Below are 19,509 nucleotides of genomic sequence, written 5' to 3'. Positions count from 1 at the left end.
ACCTTCTGGTTGCTCCATATAGATTTCTTCTTTGATGTCTCCATGTAAGAAAGTTCTTTTGATATCAAGTTGTTCAACTTGTAAGTCTAGGCTAGCTGCTAGACCCAATGCTATTCTTATGGAGGAATACTTCACCACTGGTGAGAATATCTTATCAAAATCAACCCATTTCTTCTGATTGCATCCTTTCACAACAATCCGAGCTTTGTACCTTGGTCTTGAGCTTCCTTCTTCAACTTTAAGCCTATAAACACATTTGTTTTTCAAGGCTTTTCTTCCTTTGGGAAACTCCACCAGATCATAAGTGTGGTTCTCATGTAACGAGTTCATCTCATCTTCCATGGATTTAATCCACTCTCTTTATCAGATGTCTGCATAGCTTCTGGGAAGTCTTCACGTTCACCATTATATGTCAATGTGATATAATCTTCTTCAGGATACTCTGAAGAAGGTATTCTGCCTCTTCCAGAGCGCCTCAGTTCAACTTGCATCTGATGCTCTACTAGCTCGAGTTCTTGATGCATTTATGTGTCTACCACCACTTCATCATGATCTCACTCTTTATTAGTCTGGTCAAGTTCCATGTGAGTAGGATCTACCTGTTGGTCTATCTGTTCTGGATCTATCTGATGATCAGGATCTGTTTGTTGAGGAATCTCTCCCCCTGAATCAATACGAACTTTGGACTTGCACTGGCTTTTCTTCTGAACATCTTTGATCGTTTGATCCTCAAAGAACACAACATCTCTGATTCTCACAATTTTCTTATTTATTGGATCCCATAGTCTGTACCAAAATTCATCTTTTAGAGGCCCAAGGTAAATGCACTCCTTGGTCTTAGCATCCAACTTCTTCCTCTTATCTTTTGGAATGTGAACGAAGGCTCTGCATACGAGTACTCTCAAGTGGTTGAAGGATGCCTTCTTCTTGCAGCTCATCATCTATCTTCATGTCTATCTTTTTCAAATTATTGACAACACCCTTGAATGAATTCAAGTGCTCTATCATGCTCTGTAGTCGAGTTTCACTAGTCTTCTAACAAGAGATGCTTTATTTCTAGGAGTTTTCTTTTGAATCATAGATTCAAGTTTTGACTACAACTCATAAGCATTTGTATATGTGGATACATACTCAAATAAACTTCTATCAATATACTTCCGAATCATTGCAACAACTTTTCAATTCAAAACCTCCCAATCTCTGTCACCCTTATCTTTTGGCTTATCTGTGCAAGAAATAGGCTCATGTATATCCTTGCAATATAAATGATCCTCCATCATGAGCTTCCAATAGGAATAGTTCTCAACTGTCAACTTGAACATATCTCCATCAAATAAGATATTAGCGGCTCCTTCCATTTTGGACTACACAGGCTAAGCTCCCCGAATGAACCTGGGAGCTTTGATACCACTGTTGGGAAATTCATAACCAATTTCCCTTCTCTCTGTGTGATGCAAAATGGGCACTTGCGGAAGTGGGAAGTGGGAAGTGGATAAAGAAAATAAATAAGAGTAGAAGAATAACACCAAGAATTTTAACGTGGAAAACCCCCTCAATGTGAGAAGGATACAACACGGGACCTAGTCCAGAAAATATCTCCACTATAGAAAGTAGGATTACAATATTTGATTCTCTCTTACAAAGAGGATAACATTCAATCTCACCCAAAAGGATGGAAATACAAACTCTCTCTAGTATCTCACTAGGAACACAAATCTCACACTATGTGGATAAACTCTCTCACTTTCTCTCTATGATGTTGTTTCTCACGTGCTTGTTGTATCTCTTCCTCACAAGTCCCCTATATGTAGTGAAGGGGAGGAAGGCTCCATCATAAAGACATAGTGGATGATTAATTGTTGTCATACTTTTCAAGACACTTTGAAAAGTGTTACTCCAACTTTCTAAGTTGGACTTCATAATTCTCAAGAGTCAAGGAATAATTCTAAGACTTTGGAATAGTCATCATTGAATAATTCAATGGTTCATCTACCAAGATTCATTGGTCTTGCTTCCACATCAATTAGGAAGGATTGCCAACAGTAGGTTCGAATCCCAGCATCAACAGAAAATGGAAGTTATAAGATGGTTTAATGACTAGGGTAAAAGAAGTTGAGGGTAGAGTCTCACTCACAACAAAATACTAACATACTAACAATTGCTCATAAAAAAAGAGATGTCCAGATCATTTCACTCACCATGATGCTTCAAGTGGAAGAGAGAGTAGTGGTTGAAAAGCACAGACATTAGTTGAGTTAAACTACCAAAAAGGTTGCTTATGTTATGTGATTCAAGTAAAATGTTGCTTTAAACATGTCTATTTTCTACTACTTTGTAGCATGCCATGTACTGCCCTCTTAGATTGAGTTCATTGCACATATCAAATTCTTTACCAAAATTTTGTTTATTTTGATCCCTTTTATTTTAATTTATTCCATCAAATTTTTCTTCATTTTTATCTCTTAACTTTGATTTTATTATCATGTCAGATCACATGTTATTTTTTTTTGTCATGTGACACTTTCTTGTTGGGACATGTGTTTAAGTATGTCACGTGTCCTTTTCTAGTTATGTAATTTTAGCAAAAAAATTACATGGAGAGACTAACATGAGATCGGAAATAAATTTGAAATATCAAATTGAGACAAATTCAGAAAAAATAAGTTAAGGGATAAAATTGTATATGCACTCGTCCATTTCTTTAAACACATTTAAAACATTCTCAACCACTCATTTAATGATTGAGAAGTTATCTCAGTTACTTCTTGTCTATACATTACTACTATTATTGATATACAAATCATGAGGAATAGAAACCAATCTTTACCTTATTATCTAAAGATGTAAATACTCAAAGCACTCAGAATCATGATCCTTATTATAAATAGTTATTATTCATACACCCAATGTAATAAAACTGATAAAAATCACGTAACAGTAAAATAACTCTATACATGTGAAGGGAGTTCCCTATTCTATCTGGTATCCACTCTTTATTTCTTGTGGAAGATAAGTAGAAAAACAAAGGTTGTAGAGACAGTAATGACTTTGCTATAGTATGAATTAGGTGCTGAACAACTATACTTCTAATTTTTTGATTATCCAGGTAAAAATAATTTCCAGTTTATAGAAATTCTCTCTATTTTCATTCCTCCTAATGGTGAGAAAGACTTGTGTGGAGATGAAACCATGTAGAGACAACCAATAAGATCTTACAACATATTAATATTTTAATTCTAATTAAATTTAATCTGAAATGATAGCATAAAACACCATAAAATGTACTTGTCTTCAAATTTGACGTGTTACATGCACCTCCATACAAGTTTTTCTCCCTAATTGTTAAGTATGTAGGAAATTTGCTAGAAGAGCCACAAGTGAGATGTTTAGTCTTGAGTTAAAGTTTTAAGGCAATGATTCAATGAGACTTATCCACTTATAAACTATTTCACTTATCCCTTTATATCCAATATAAGACTTCACACTTGAGTATACCCAACAGAAAGAAAAATAGATAAATGACCAATGGTTATAGAGTATGTATAAAATGTAGAGTATGGCATAAAATTAAATGATCAAATGTTATAAATGAGGTAGAAAAGGGTGTACTGAGTAAGAGTGGGAATATCATTACTGTATTTGTCACCAATTAATATAAAAGAAGAAGATGAGAGAGTATGTGCTATATATTTACATATAAAGTGATGGGAATCCTTCCTAATTGATGTGGAAACAAAATCAATAAATCTTGGTTGATGAACCATCGAATATATTCAATGATGGTTATTCCAAGGTCTTAGAATTATTCATTGACTCTTGAGAACTTTGAAGTCCAACTTAGAAAGTTGGAGTAACACTTTTCAAGGTGTCTTGAAAAGTATGACAATAATTACTCATTCACTATGTCTTTATGGTGAAGTCTATCTTCCCTTCACTATATAAAGGAGACTTATGAGGAAGAGATGGATAAGCAAGTGAGAAAGAACAACATAGAGAGAAAGTGAGAGAGTTTATATCTACTTGGTGTGAGATTTGTATTCCTAGTAAGATACTAGAGAGAGTTTGTATTTTCATCCTTTTTGGATGAGATTGAGTGTTATTCTCTTAGTAAGAGAGAGTCAAATATTGTAATCCTACTTTCTATAGTGGATATATTTTTTGGACTAGGTCCCGTGATTGTTTCCTTCTCACATTGAGGAGGTTTTTCCATATTAAAATTCTGTGTTATTCTTCTACTCTTCTATAAATACTTTATCCACTTGTCTTTTTCGCAAGTGCCCATTTTGCATCACATATAGGAAGGAACAGTGGTATCAAAGCTCTCAGATCCATTCAGGGAGCTTAGCTTGTGTAGTCCAAGATTGAAGGAGCCACTAATATCTCATTTGATGGAGATATGTTAAAGTTGACATCTTGCAACTATTCCTATTGGAAGCCCATGATGGAGGATCATTTATATTGCAAGGATATGCATAAGCCTATTTCTTGCAAAGATAAGCCAGAAGATAAGGGTGATAGAGATTGAGAACATTTGAATCGAAAAGTCGTTGCAATAATTTGGAAGTATATTGATAGAAGTTTATTTGAGCATGTGTCCACATACACAAATGCTTATGAGTTATGGTCGAAACTTAAATCTATGATTCAAAAGAAAACTCCCAGAAATAAAGCAGCTCTTGTTAGAAGGCTGGTGAAACTTGACTATAGAGATGGTTAGAACATGATAGAGCACTTGAATTCATTCAAGGGCCTTGTCAATCAATTGAAAAAGATATACATGAAGATAGATGATGAGCTGCAAGCACTTCTGGTACTGAGTTTGTTGCTTGAAAGCTGGGATACATTGATGGTCATGCTCAACAACTCAGTCCTTGATGGGAAGGTCTCAATGGACACTATTTCAAACAGTCTATTGAATGAAGAATCCAGAAGGAAAAAACAGAGTAATCCTTCCACTCTGAAGCAAATGTTGTGGAGAGACGTGGAAGAAGTGAAAATCATGGGAGGAATGAATCTCGTGGAAGAAGCAAAAACAAATTTAGAAGACGTTCTCAATCTCGCACAAGGTCAATAACATGCTATTATTGTAGTAAAGAATGGCATAAGAGATCTGAATGCATGTTCCTGAAGAGAGACCAAAAAGCTGGAAATGTTCATGAAGATTTAGTTGATCCAAGGAAAATGGTCATAAATCTACCATAGCCGTCACCACAGACGATAATGTTCTCCTCATTGGAGAAGATAATTACCTAAATGTTACATATGGTGATTGTACTTGGATCGTTGATTATGGTGCTTCTTTCCATGTAAGTCCACATGAAAGTTTCTTCTAAAACTACAAGAAATGTGATTATGGTACTGTGAAAATGGAAACCATGTTACTAATAAGATTGTGGGAATTGGTGATATTGTGCTGCTAACAGACACGAGGATAAAGCTTGTAGTGAAGGAGGTGAGACATGTCTCAGATATGCGTCTCAACCTTATTTCAACGGATAAGTTGAATGATGCTGGTTTTGTAAGCCACTTTGGTGCTGGAAAGTGAAAACTAACAAAATGAAATATAGTTATTGCTAGTGGCTCAAATGAAGGATCTTTGTACATTATGCAATGAGGAATTTGTTCTAGAGAAGCAAATGTTACTACCGACTCCAAAGGTCTTTGGCATAGGCGATTGGGACACATGAGTGAAAAGGCCCTTCAGATACTCACCAAAGACCACCTTCCAGGTATAAAAGGTCAAAATTTAGATTCTTGTAATGATTGTCTTTATGGTAAACAACATAGAGTCAATTTTCAGAGAACAGACAGTCCCTCACAAAGAGATGAAGTACTTGAATTGGTGCATTCAGATGTTTGTGCACCATCTTAAAGATCTCTTGGAGGAGCCTACTACTATGTCACATTCATATTTGATCACTCGATAAGAGTATGGGTGTACTTGTTAAAAAACAAAGATCAAGTACTATCAGCATTCAAAGAGTTCCATGTACTAGTAGAACGTGAGACTTGGAAGCAGTTGAAGTGTCTGAAAGTAGACAATGGTGGAGAGTATCATGGTCCATTTGAAGCCTATTGTAAGGCTTATAGTATCAGACTGGATAAGACGCCGCCAAAGACTCCTCAATTGAATGGAGTAGTTGAGATGATGAACCACACAATTGAAGAGAATATCAAATGCATGTTGCAAGATGTCAATCTCCTCAAGTCTTTCTAGGGTGAAACAATGAAGACTATAGTGGATCTAATAAATCGGACACCTTCAAGACCTCTGAATAGAGAAATTCTAGAGGAAGTATGGTACAAGAAGAAGGTATCCTTCAACCACCTGAGAGTATTCGGATGTAGAACCTTCGTTCATGTTCCAAAAGATGAGAGAAAGAAGCTGGATGTTAAGACCAAGGAGTGCATTTACCTTGAGTCCCCAAGGGACGAATTTGGGTATAAACTATGGGATATGATAAACAAGAAAGTTGTGATAAGCAAAGATGTTGTGTTCTTTGAGGATCAAACGATCAAATATATTCAGAAGAAAAGCCAATGCAAGTCCAAAGTTCACAATGATTCAGGGGAAAGATTCCTCAATAGATAGATCCTGATCATCAGATAGATCCAGAACAGATAGACCAATAGGCAGATCCTGCTCACACAGAACTTGACTAGATTAATGAAAAATCAGATTGTGATGAAGTGCTGGTAGACACACAAATGCATCAAAAACCCGAGCCAATAAAACATCATATGGAAGTTGAACTGAGGCACTCCGAAAGAGGCAGAATACCTTTTTCAAAGTATCATGAAGAAGATTATATCACATTGACAGATAATGATAAACCTCAAGACTTCTCAGAAGCTATGCAAACAAATAATAAAGAAGAGTGGATTAAAGCCATGGAAGATGAGATGAACTCGTTACATGAGCTGATTTTGATGAGATATTCTCACTAGTGGTAAAGTATTCCTCCATAAGAGTAGCATTGGGTCTAGTAGCTAGCCTAGACTTAGAAGTTGAACAACTTGATGTCAAAACAACTTTCTTACATGGAGACATCGAAGAAGAAATTTATATGGAGCAACCAAAAGGTTATGAAGAACTTGACAAGGATCACTTAGTGTGTCGTCTGAATAAGAGTTTATATGGTCTGAAGCAAGCCCTGAGACAGTGGTACAAGAAGTTTGGATTCTTCATGACCTAGTTTCAAGAAGACAACTGGTGATCATTGTGTATTCATTAAAAGGTATGAAGATTAAAGGTTTATTATCCTCATTTTATATGTTGATGATATGTTAATCATTGGGCGTGACAATACCAAGATTGTTGGTTTGAAGAATGCTTTAAGCAAGTCTTTTGCTATGAAAGACTTAGGGTCCTACAAAGCAGATCCTTGGAATAAGGATAATCACATATCATCGCGAGAAGTTTCTATGGATATCACAAGAGAAGTACATCGAGAAAGTTCTCAAGAGATTCAACATGGATAAGGCAAAGCCTATTAGTGTTCCACTTGCTGTACATTTCAAATTAACAACAATACAATGTCCAACTAGTGATGAAGAAATTAAAGAAATAAGCAGAATGTCTTATTCCTTTGTGGTAGGCAGCCTAATGTATGTTATGATTTGTACAAGACCAGATGTTGTCCATGCGGTTGGAGTTGTGAATCGTTTCTTGTCCAATCCCAGTAAAGAGCATTGGAATGTAGTAAAGTAGATATTGAGATATCTGAGGGGAACTACCAAAAGATATTTATGTTTTGATAATGAAGATTCTATGTTAATAGGATACACAAATACTGACATGACTGGAGTATCTACATCAACTTATCTAACTACTTTTGTAGGGAGAGCTGTATCTTGGCAATCCAAGTTACAAAGATAGGTTGCATTATCAATAACTGGAGCAGAAAATATTGCAACATCTGAAGCTGGCAATGAGATAAAATATATGAAAAATATCTTGCATGAATTAGGTCATGTTCAAGATAGATATGTATTGCACTGTGACAACCAAAGTGCAATCCACCTAGCTAAGAATCCTACGTTTCATTCTCGGACAAAACATATTGATTATCGTTATCATTGGATACGAAATGCTTTTGAGGATGGTGAGTTGCAGCTAGAGAAAATTCATACAGATGATAACTGCTTCGACATGATGACCAAGACAGTTTCACTCAAGAAGTTAACATATTATTACAGAGGTGCAGGACTGGTGATACCCATCAATTAATTTAGGAAGGGATAGATTTGTTGAGAATCTTTCCTAATTGATGTGGAAACAAGGCCAATAAATATTGGTTGGTGAACCATTGAGTACATTCAATGATAGTTATTCCAAGGTCTTAGAATTATTCATTGACTCTTGAGAACTTTAAAGTTTAAATTAGAAAGTTGGAGTAACACTTTTTAAGGTGTCTTGAAAAGTATGACAATAATTAATCATTCACTATGTCTTTATGTTGAAGCCTTCCTTCCCTTTACTGTATAAAGGAGACTTGTGATGAAGAGATGAACAAGCAAGTGAGAAAGAACAACATAGAGAGAAAGTGCGAGAGTTTATATCCGCTTAGTGTGAGATTTGTATTCCTAGTGAGATACTAGAGAGAGTTTGTATTTCCATCTTTTTTGGTGAGATTGAGTATTATCCTCTTTGTAAGAGAGAGTCAAATATTGTAATCCTACTTTCTATAGTAAAAATATTTTCTGAACTAGGTCACATGAGAGGTTTTTCCACATTAAAATTCTTTGTACTTTATTCACTTACCGCTTTCGTAAGTACCTATTTTGCATTACACAGAGGAAAAAAATTGGTTCTTAATTTCCCAGAAAGGAACAAGAAATTATACTAACCCCAACAGATGTTACAAAATTGCAAACTGCACATTTCACGGATGTTGCTCCATACTGGTACATGAGTAGCATTATGCAGTTCCCACAATTGACATGTGCCACTTGATTGGCTGTTACAATACACATTTGATGCTTACCATTAACGTAGGGTCTCAAATCATAACCATTTAACTTGCAAAAGAAACATGCCTTAAATTCTTAATGCATGTTCAATATATTGAGACAAAACATATTTGTTGTTCTTTTAAGTGTTGTTTACCAATGAGAACAAGACATGTGTTTGGTTCATCAATAATAACTTTTACCCATGTCATATTTCATTGAGAAACACCACAAATACTTAAAGTATAACACGTAAGGTTTGTCATATATATGTGTATATTTATATACACACTTGCAACTTTGTAAAGAATTAAAGATCATGAGACACTTAACACTAAATAGAAATTTATTCTCTCAGGACCTATACTAATGTCAATGATGATAAAATAAAAATAATATTATGAATAAAAATTTAAATTTTAATTGATATGATATATTTTTATTAATACGAGATAACATATGAGATAAGATATCTTCCTTTCTAAATATGTGAATACCTTCCAAAGCTAGATTGACGGTGTGACAACAAGAGCATTTAACACTTGTTGCTCCACGGGTGTACATGAGTAAAATATGACAGCCTCCACAAACTAACTGAGCCATTTCTGTGCCTGTGCATGCATAAAAAACTTCTGATTAATTACGCTGCCTCATATTCAGTTGAGCTAAAAGAGTGGTATATGTAGCAAATTGGACTTTAAATTAACCTAAAATATCAATAATTGTGTAGAGAAAAAAATATAATACCAGGATGTGGCACTGCTGTGACTGCATTGCAAACAGCACAACACACTGAGGTGGCTCCAACAGGATAGAGTAGAAGGTTTCTACATCCAGAGCAGACTAGTTGACTTTGTGCACCTGCTAACCAAGGAAGATTTTTACATATACCATTTGAATCAAATAAATCACTCTAGAGGGATGGCAATGAGGGAGTGGAGATATGCTGTACTATTTCGTGTCCCCAATTGTATCTCGGACCAATAAAAAGATATCATTGAATTAAGAAATAAAAATTATAAAAATATAAAATAATATTTTATATTATTTGATGCAATTCTATTGGATTAGTACATGGAGACAGAATCTCTTTAAGATAGAAGATCCTCTTCTCAATGGGAAGGGTTTCTAGTGAATATTCGGGTTTACCCAATAAATTTCCAATTTTATATATTTTATAATAAATAATATATATATATATAATTAGTACATAAACCTTAACCTATGTATATAATAAATTTATTATTATAATTCAATCATTAAAATTTATTATTAAATAATAAAATAAATAATATATAATTTTGAAGTTCTAGATAATTATAATATTAAAATATTTAATTAAAAATTAAATTTATAATTATGTGAGTATTTATGAGACAAATATCATGATACTCATATCAACTCATAAAATATTTATTGCAGAAATTTTAATGAGTAACCATGAATCTGATATTTTTATCATCCCTGGGTTCTATCCTAGCATCATCTTAATTATTAAACACTGGTTCAATTTTAAAATAGTAAGCAGACCAGTTGAGAAATTGGACTATAATATTAGATAAACTCTATATAAAAAGTTGTTCCAACACACATCTCAAATCCAAATATTCCACAAAAATCAGTGTCTCAAGGGAATTTTACTGAACACATCTTCATTTTTATGTTCATTAATTGTTCCTGGAAATAGTAAATTATCCCCTACACCATCAGTATCAAAATTGGAAATTAGATTTTTACCAAATGATGAAAAAGGAATGAAAATTCAAATCTCTAAAGTCTTGACCATCACAACCATAAAGTACTGAGATGCCATATAGAACATAAATGAATGAGCAAATCAAACATAGACTAAGCAAGATACCATTTGCTGCTGAAGGTGGTGGTGTGGGATAAGGAGCAAGTGGAACAGGCATTATAAAACTTGAAAATATTATTAACTTTCTATGCCAAACTCTACACTTAGCACACTACACTCTCTTCCATTTTTTCAACTCCTGGAAAATAAGGAAACATTGTAAAGATTCAATAAGGTGAAAAAACAAAAAAAAACAAGAAAGTGATGCATATAGTGCTGATACCACATAATAACACAAAGATGTAGAGTGAGAAGAAAGCTGTGAGGCAAAAGGTGCCAGCAAAGCAAATAGTAAAGCAGATAAAGTAAGAGTACTGAAATGAGAACCTTCTTCCCCTTAGAAGGACATGCATGAAGGTAGAGGGAGGAAAAGAGCCCATAAACAAAGAAGAGTTAAGGCTCTCTAACCAGATAGAGCTGTTATTTATTTAGTCCAATAATGTGGGAAACCAGAAGCATGGAGTTATTTTTGTGACTCTCCTCCATCAATTAAAAAGTCTCATTTAATTAAAATAAAATCATAAAAATAAAAATTAATATTTTTATATTGTTTTATAAAGTTTAATTAGGTAGGGAGATGATTTTATTTGTAAATAGCATACTTGTTCAAAATTCCTTCCCTTTCCCAATATGCTACTCCTTCTTATCTCATTATGCGAAAGAGATAATATTTTGTTATGTATTAAATATAATTAAATCTAACTACCTTTAGAAATTTTCAGTGTCACTTTTAATTCAAAAAATTTCATTCAATAATAATTGTAATTATTTGTATATTTTTATTGGTTGAAATAATTAATCACATTTTAACTAATTTCCTTAATATGTATGAGCTAATTGAATTTATATATAAAAATGTTGGAAGAGAGCATATAAGAAGAGATGAGAAGAGAGAAAATGAATATAGAGCAAATGATATGAAGAGAATGGAAAGAACCAGATGAAAGAAACTAATGACACTAATTGTTATTTAATATTGATAATAAATAAAGAATTTGTGTGGTGAGAAAAATGTTTGGAAGTTTGAAATATATTATTTATTATTGGGGATATTTGAAATAATATTATTGTACCAAGTGTTATATTTTTATATTAGTATGTTGGTGATATTTGAAGCTCATTATTATAATATGTACCAATTATTCTATACTAATATATTGATAGCTATTCAATATTTTTATGGATGTAGCCACAATTAAATAATTTTTGTTAATAATTTTTTTATATTATTCTCTTTTATTTATTTTATGTATTTATTTGATTGTTTGTGGTTAACACTATCTAACGATAACTTCCATTTGTTAGAAAAAACTATATCTCTAACCATTTTTTAAGTTCAAGTTTTTTTGTATGAAGTGTCAATGGCTCATTTTATTGCGAAAATAATGAATAAGCATAAAATGAATATTGTGAATATTTCTCATTGAGTTGATCAACACATGAAAAAATTTATTTATAGTGTAAACTAACTAGCTAACAAATAATAAACACATGTTGGAAAATAATTCAACATGTGTTAAATGTGTAAAACGTGATAGTTTTGTTCTCCGATAGCCCCAAACTGGAGGTAAATGTCAATTGACTTCAACTTGATAATTCGATTTGATAATGTGATTGAATTTTCTTAATCACTTTATCTTGTTGTTGTTGATTTTGTTGATCTTGTTATTATTGATCTTGTTATTGTTGTCGGTCTTATTGATCTTGTTGTTGTTATTGACTGATTTTGTAGTTTCCTCATCTTTGTAACCAACATAACCCTCCAAAAACCTTTTTACATTGAGCTTGTTCATAAGTGCATCGTGCCTTCCATGCAAACTCGTGACCTCTTTGTTATTTCTTTCCAAAGAAGACATTCTTGTTCTTGGGTTTTTGTAACTCATGAAGATCCATCACTTAGATTGTTCGCTGCCTTTTTTTTAGCATTTGCACTTCTTTATACTGTTGGAGCAGTAAAAGTATGAAGTGATGGTGGTGTATGTATTCTGAATGGATGGGTAGAATAGCCTGGTAACTAGCAGATTCTCTAGCCTTCTTGGAAGTGCAATTGTTGTATTGTTTCTCCTTTTTATCCATAACATTTGTTGGATCATAAAAGAGAAAGATAATAATTATTGCGGGGAATGCGCATCGGTGGTGATTAAAACCTCCAGAACGAAGACTCTGATACTATATTGCGAAAATAATGCAGAAGTATAAAATGAATATTGTGAATATTTCTCATTGAATTGATCAGGAGGATATGAAAAATCTTATTTATAGTGTAAACTAGTTAGCCAACTAACTAGCTAACAAAATAATAAACACATGTTGAAAAACAATTCAACATGTATTAAATATGTAAAATGTTTAACTTTAAAATGTATAAAATGTGTAAAATGTAATAATTTTGTTTTCCAATACATTTGCAATTAATCTTTATGTAGGGATGTGTTTTTAGAAATTTTAGGTTATTGAATAATAATATTGATTTATCAAACCTTTTCTTGAAGAATTGTATAGAAACTCCAACACATGTTTGTGAAAAACAATCTCTACCAATACACAAATTTATTTATATTTGCCTTTGAGTGCACACAAAGGTAAAAACACATTTACCACTAATCATTTTGTTTTCTTGACTCAACTTTTAAGAGTTCAAACAAGTTTTTTATTATTATACCGGATTCGTGATTAACCTAAATGGTACTAAAGATTTGGAATATGTGTAAGCCAGTTAGTTTAACAAAAATGTTCCTGCTCCAGTATTTAAAATATCAACAAATTAAAGCAAAATCACATATCCCAAAAAATGATGGATTTATGTACACAAAAAATTATGTATCTATATTCCTAACTAATTAAATTTCAACAAATAATATGTAAATTTATATTTTTATAAATTTTCTTTTTATTGAAGTGTCATTTTTTAATTGGTCATGAACACCGAAAGACAAGTAATTTCTATTCTAAAAATATTGTATACAACTTTCCTTCTTAAATCTCTTTCTACGGTTTAAAAAATCACTCTCACCAATACAAGTTCTTACATAGATTGGTGTGCTTAATTTGAGTTAGGGGCTTGTTAAGAAATAAAAAATCAATATTTTTATCTAAAAGCTAAATATTAATTTTTTTTCATATTATAACCCTTAAAATAATTAATATTGAGTGGTATTTATTTTTTGACTTAAATAAGTTAATTATCAACAATCTTGACCCTAAAACATTAATGGTTCAATTCTTTTGAGTAATACTTATTAAGGTGGATATTCATATCTTACAAATGATTAATTTCTCACCTATAAGATAAAAAGATACTCCATGTACTACCAAAAACAAGTTAATTAGAATAAAAGTATTACAATTAATGAATAAATAATCACTGTTAGTTATTTTAATTAATAATTAATTACATTGACACCCCTGAGTTTTAGTGAAATTACACAAATTACCCCTCACTTTTCTATACCTACATAAACCTCCTCTAGTTTATACTTTTATTACACTGACCACTCCTGCATGAGAAATAAGTGTAATCTTTTAAACAAAAAATGTTATAAATGCAATTAAGTTAAACAAACCATTGTATATTGTGAGGAAAAATCCAAATAATATAGAAATTAATGTATCTTTATTATTTTTGGTTATAAAATGCATCAACAATTCTAAAAAGATATTGTTTAAATCGCTCTTATACTATATCGTAATGAACCAAAAATAATAATGAGGTATCGACTCATATATTATTTGGACTTGTCTCCACAATATATCATATTTTGTTTAACTTAATTGCATTTATCACATTTTTTGTTTAAAAAATTACACTCATTTCTCATGCAGGGGTGGTCAGTCTAATGAAAGTATAAAAATGAGGGGAGTTTGTGTAGGTGTAGAAAAGTAATGGGTGGTTTGTGTAATTTCACTAAAACTCAGAGGGTGTCAGTGTAATTTACTCTTTAATTAATGTTATCATTAACGTTAATTATTTAACTTTTGCATCGGTCGGGTAGAGTCATTTTTTGTACATGGACCCGATCTTAGACCGAAGCTAACACGACCCCAGATATTGACTGGGATAAACTTTGAACTCGAACACGACTCTAGAGTAGAAAAAGTATAATGCATAATTCTTGTAGATAAAGTCTTCTCACTAATTTATTATTATTATTATGAATATATATAATTTGACATATGAAATGATATACATATATATATATTGTTAATATTATATATATATATATATGATGATAAATTAGAAAATCAATGTATCTTTATTATTTTTTGTTATAAAATGTATCAACAATTCTAAAAGGATATTGTTTAAATCGCTCTTATACTATATCGTAACGAACCAAAAATAATAAAGAGGTATCAACTCATATATTATTTGGACTTGTCTCCACAATATATCATGTTTTGTTTAACTTAATTGCATTTATCACATTTTTTGTTCACAAAATTACACTTATTTCTCATAGGAGTGGTCAGTGTAATCAAAGATAAAAATGATGAGGGTTTGTGTAGATGTAGAAAAGTGAGGGGTGATTTGTGTAATTTCACTAAATCTCACATGGTGTCATTATAGTTTAGTCTTTAATTAATGTTATCATTAACATTAATTATTTAACTTTTGCATCGGTCGGGTAGAGTCATTTTTTGTACCTGGACCCGACCTTAGACCGAAACTAACCCGACCCCAGATATTGATTAGGGTAACCTTTGAACCCAAACTCGACACTAGAGCAGAAAAAGTATAATGCATAACTCTTGTAGATAAAGTCTTCTCACTATTTTATTTATTATTATGAATATATATATAATTTGAAATATGAAATGATATACGTATATATATTGTTAATCTTATATATATATATATGATGATAAATTAGAAAGTCAATTATACTTTTGATTAAAGAGATATCATTACTCCATACACAATTGAATAAAGATACTTACAAACATGATAAGTGGGTGATCATGGGACGGGTCGGGTCATGTCTCATACCTGACCTTAAATATTGTCTGGGTCTAATTTTTGAACCTGAACCCGATCCTATATCCAAGGAGACCCGACCCTAATTGGGTCAAATCAGGTGAGCAGGTAGGATTGTGTCCTGCTCACCCCTAATTACTAGTCCATCTAATCATTTTTATAAGATGACTCTAATTAAATTGCACATATCAATAAAATAGTTATTTTGTTTTTTAATAATATTATAAGATCTGAATATTACCTTATTTCACATTTATTCTTAATTAATAGTCTTAATACTAACAACAGAAGTAGGAATGATCAAAAAATTTAATATGGACAACTAAAAAATATGGTGTATAAAAATATAAAGTATTTCATCAAGATCTTATAGATGATTTCTTATTACAATGGTGTTAAATTCCCTCAACAATAATATCTGACTGATAGCCTATTTTTATAACACCTCAATAAAAAGAAAATTTATCCAATTGTATTACCTTATATTTTTATTAATTTATATGATCTATGTCCCTAACTCATTGCCTATTTCTTGTTTAAAGAATTACATTTATAGGCCATGTATAGATAGTTATGTTATTTCATTTTTTTAATTGATCCTGAACACTAAATAAGACAAGTAATTTCTATTTCTAAAAATATTGTATACAACTTTCCTTCTTAAATCTCGTTCTACCTTTTAAAAAATCACTCCACCGGTACAAGTTGTTACATAGATTGGTGTGCTTAATTTGAGTTAGGGGCTTGTTAAGAAATAAAAAATCAATATTTTTATCTAAAAACTAGATATTTATTTTTCATATTATTACCCTTAAAATAATTAATATTGAGTGGTATTTATTTTTGACTTAAATAAGTTAATTATCAGCAAGCTAGATCCCAAGACATTAAGGGTTAGATTCTGATGAGTAATAATTATTAAGGTGCACATTCATATATATCAAAATTATTAATTTTTTAGATGAAAAGATACTACATGTAGTACCAAAAACAAGTTAATTAGAATAAAAGTATTACAATTAATGAATAAATAATCACCGTTAGTTATTTTAATTAATGTTATCATTGACATTAATTATTTAACTTTTGCATCGGCCGGGTAGAGTCATTTTTTGTACCCGGACCCGGCCCTAAATCGAAGCTAACCCGACCCCAGATATTGAATGGGATAACCTTTGAACCCGAACTCCACTCTAGAGCAGAAAAGTATAATGCATAACTCTTGTAGATAAAGTCTTCTCACTATTTTATGTATTATTATAAATATATATAATTTGACATATGAAATGATATATGTATATATATTCTTAATCTTATATATATATATATGGTGATAAATTAGAAAATCAATCATACTTTCGACTAAAAAGATATCATTATTCTATACACAATTGAATAGAGACACTTATAAACATGATAAGTGTGTAACCATGGAACGGGTCAGGTCATATCATAATTATCTCATATCTGACCTTAAATATTGTCTGAGACTAATTTTTGAATTTGAATTCGACCCTATATCCGAGGAGACCCAACCCTAATTAGGTCAAATCAGGGGGATGGTTAGAATCGTGTCATGCTCACCCCTAATTACTAGTCCATCTAATCATTTTTATAAGATAACTCTAATTAAATTGCACATATCAATAAAATAGTTATTTTGTTTTTTAATAATATTATAAGATTAGAATATTACCTTATTTCACATTGCTTCTTAATTAATAGTCTTAATACTGACAACAGAAGTAGGAATGATCAAAAAATTTAATATGAACAACTAAAAAGTATGTTGTATAAAAATATAAGGTATATAATCAAGATCTTATAGATGATTTCTTATTATATGGATCAAATGGAATAATTAACAATGGTGTTAAATTCCCTCAACAATAACATCTGACTCATCGCCTATTTTCTATAACAATTCAGTAAAAAGAAAATTTATCCAAGAGTATTACCTTATATTTTTATTAATTTATATGATCTATGTCCCTAACTCATCCCCTATTTTGTTATTTAAAGAATTATATTTATCTGCCCTGTATAGATAGTTATGTTATTTGATTAAAACTTGAGAATGTGAGTGTAATTTACTATAAACTTTATTGTAAAACCTATGTTAAAGGCTCTGATTCAAATGGAAATTGAGCCGAAAAGACTTGTGAAGGGGCAATGCTCTCTGGACATTTTTTTCTCATTTACAAAATTTCAACTCACTATTGAAATAAATTTCTTGTCCCTTGAAACAATAAGTCGTCCTAGGCCGGTGATATATATAAAATAATAAATAGATTTTTCTTCTTATTAAATGTATCCTTCATATTTTAATTTTGTTGGGTTGCATGATTGTCACTCCCGATGAGTGTTGCTCCCATAAAATTTTGACTTTTTGATCATTCTAAGAATATGACATAAATTTATACCACTAAACCAACATCTTATTAATAAATAATAAAAAGATTTAATACACTTATATTATAATTTTTTAATAATCATATCTAACGTAGAAGTTCATACTTAAATATATCATAACATTAGGACACAATCATTGAGGGTGATCAGAATTGGGACCCTACAATTAAGAAGAGCTGAAACCAGATTTGTTCTTTTGCTCCAACCAAAACTCATTAATATGGATTATATAGCAGTTGATTTATTATCTATTCTATAGACCCATACTAATAATAAATCTGAATCTCAATTTATGTTCGTAAATATCTTATAACATACCAACAAAAAGTTGATCTAGGGATGTAAAACTCTCATAGATCTTCAATATCGAGAGTTTAATTTCTGTGAGCGACATTGTTGTTAGGAGGGACAGCTACGAACCCAAAAAGATATTAGATCATTACATAAAAAAGAGAAGAATACACTTATCAGTACCAAAAAATATATATTTTATAACATTATTTTTACAATTAATATCCACACTCATAATAGGCAATAGCATTTGGTATGTACACCCCATCTTAAATACAAGATATTTAGGATATTTACTTATACTACGCCAAAATTAATATTTAACAACGTCTATTTAACACCACTTATGTGTTAAACGCTGTTAAATATAAGGCGGAGAGAATTAACAGCATTTCTTGAAGAAAACACTGTTAAATGTGTTATCTTTAACAGTGTTTGCTTCAATAAGCATTGTTAAAGGTCATACTTCATATAATTAACAACACTTCTTTAGTAAGTGTTGTTAAATGTGTTATCTTTAACAACGCTTATTGAAGCAAGCGTTGTTAAAGGTCATACTTTATATATTTAACAACACTTCTTCACAATAAGCGTTGTTAAATATGTTATCTTTAAGGGCATTTATTGAAGAAAACGTTGTTAAAGGTGTTATCTTTAACAGCGCTTATTGAAGCAAACACTGTTAAATATGTCATACATTTAACGCTTGTTTTAGTAAGCTGGATCTTTTCAAATTCAAAAACAAAACCTTACACAATAATACATATTACTCAGTTTATTATTTCACTTACTTTTCTTCTTCTTCTCCATAACTTACTTTTTTTCTCTTTTGTTTTTAGTTTCTCTCTTCAAACAAGTTATCAATTTTTGGTTTTTCTCTTCAAGCATAAGGTAAATCGTTATATTATTTTAGCTCATTTATTTCTCTCTTTACTAATAGTGTGATCTTTATTTGTTGTGAAGTTATGGATTTTTTTTTCTTTCCAAGCATAAGGTAAATCATTATCTTATGTTAGCTCATTTA

At 31.3% G+C, this 19,509-nt stretch overlaps 1 protein-coding gene across 2 annotated transcripts in view; it reads right to left on the bottom strand.

Moving 5' to 3' along the window:
• LOC109332401 (protein LOL1-like) overlaps window positions 1-11,240 on the bottom strand; it is an 18,688-nt gene extending 7,448 nt beyond the window's left edge. Inside the window, exons 1-5 of one of the 2 annotated variants that reach the window (XM_019567373.1) lie at window positions 11,135-11,240; window positions 10,814-10,946; window positions 9,700-9,816; window positions 9,450-9,563; window positions 8,851-8,960 (exon numbers count right to left, since the gene is read on the bottom strand). In XM_019567373.1, coding sequence (XP_019422918.1) covers window positions 8,851-8,960; window positions 9,450-9,563; window positions 9,700-9,816; window positions 10,814-10,865 — 393 coding nt within the window. In that variant the 5' untranslated portion in view covers window positions 10,866-10,946; window positions 11,135-11,240. The remainder of the gene's footprint in view (window positions 1-8,850; window positions 8,961-9,449; window positions 9,564-9,699; window positions 9,817-10,813; window positions 10,947-11,134) is intronic. The other variant, XM_019567374.1, reaches the window with a different exon arrangement.

This window comes from Lupinus angustifolius, chromosome LG18 (genome assembly GCF_001865875.1).
Source record: "Lupinus angustifolius cultivar Tanjil chromosome LG18, LupAngTanjil_v1.0, whole genome shotgun sequence".
NCBI lineage: Eukaryota > Viridiplantae > Streptophyta > Magnoliopsida > Fabales > Fabaceae > Lupinus > Lupinus angustifolius.
This window is presented reverse-complemented; position numbering and strand designations above follow the sequence as displayed.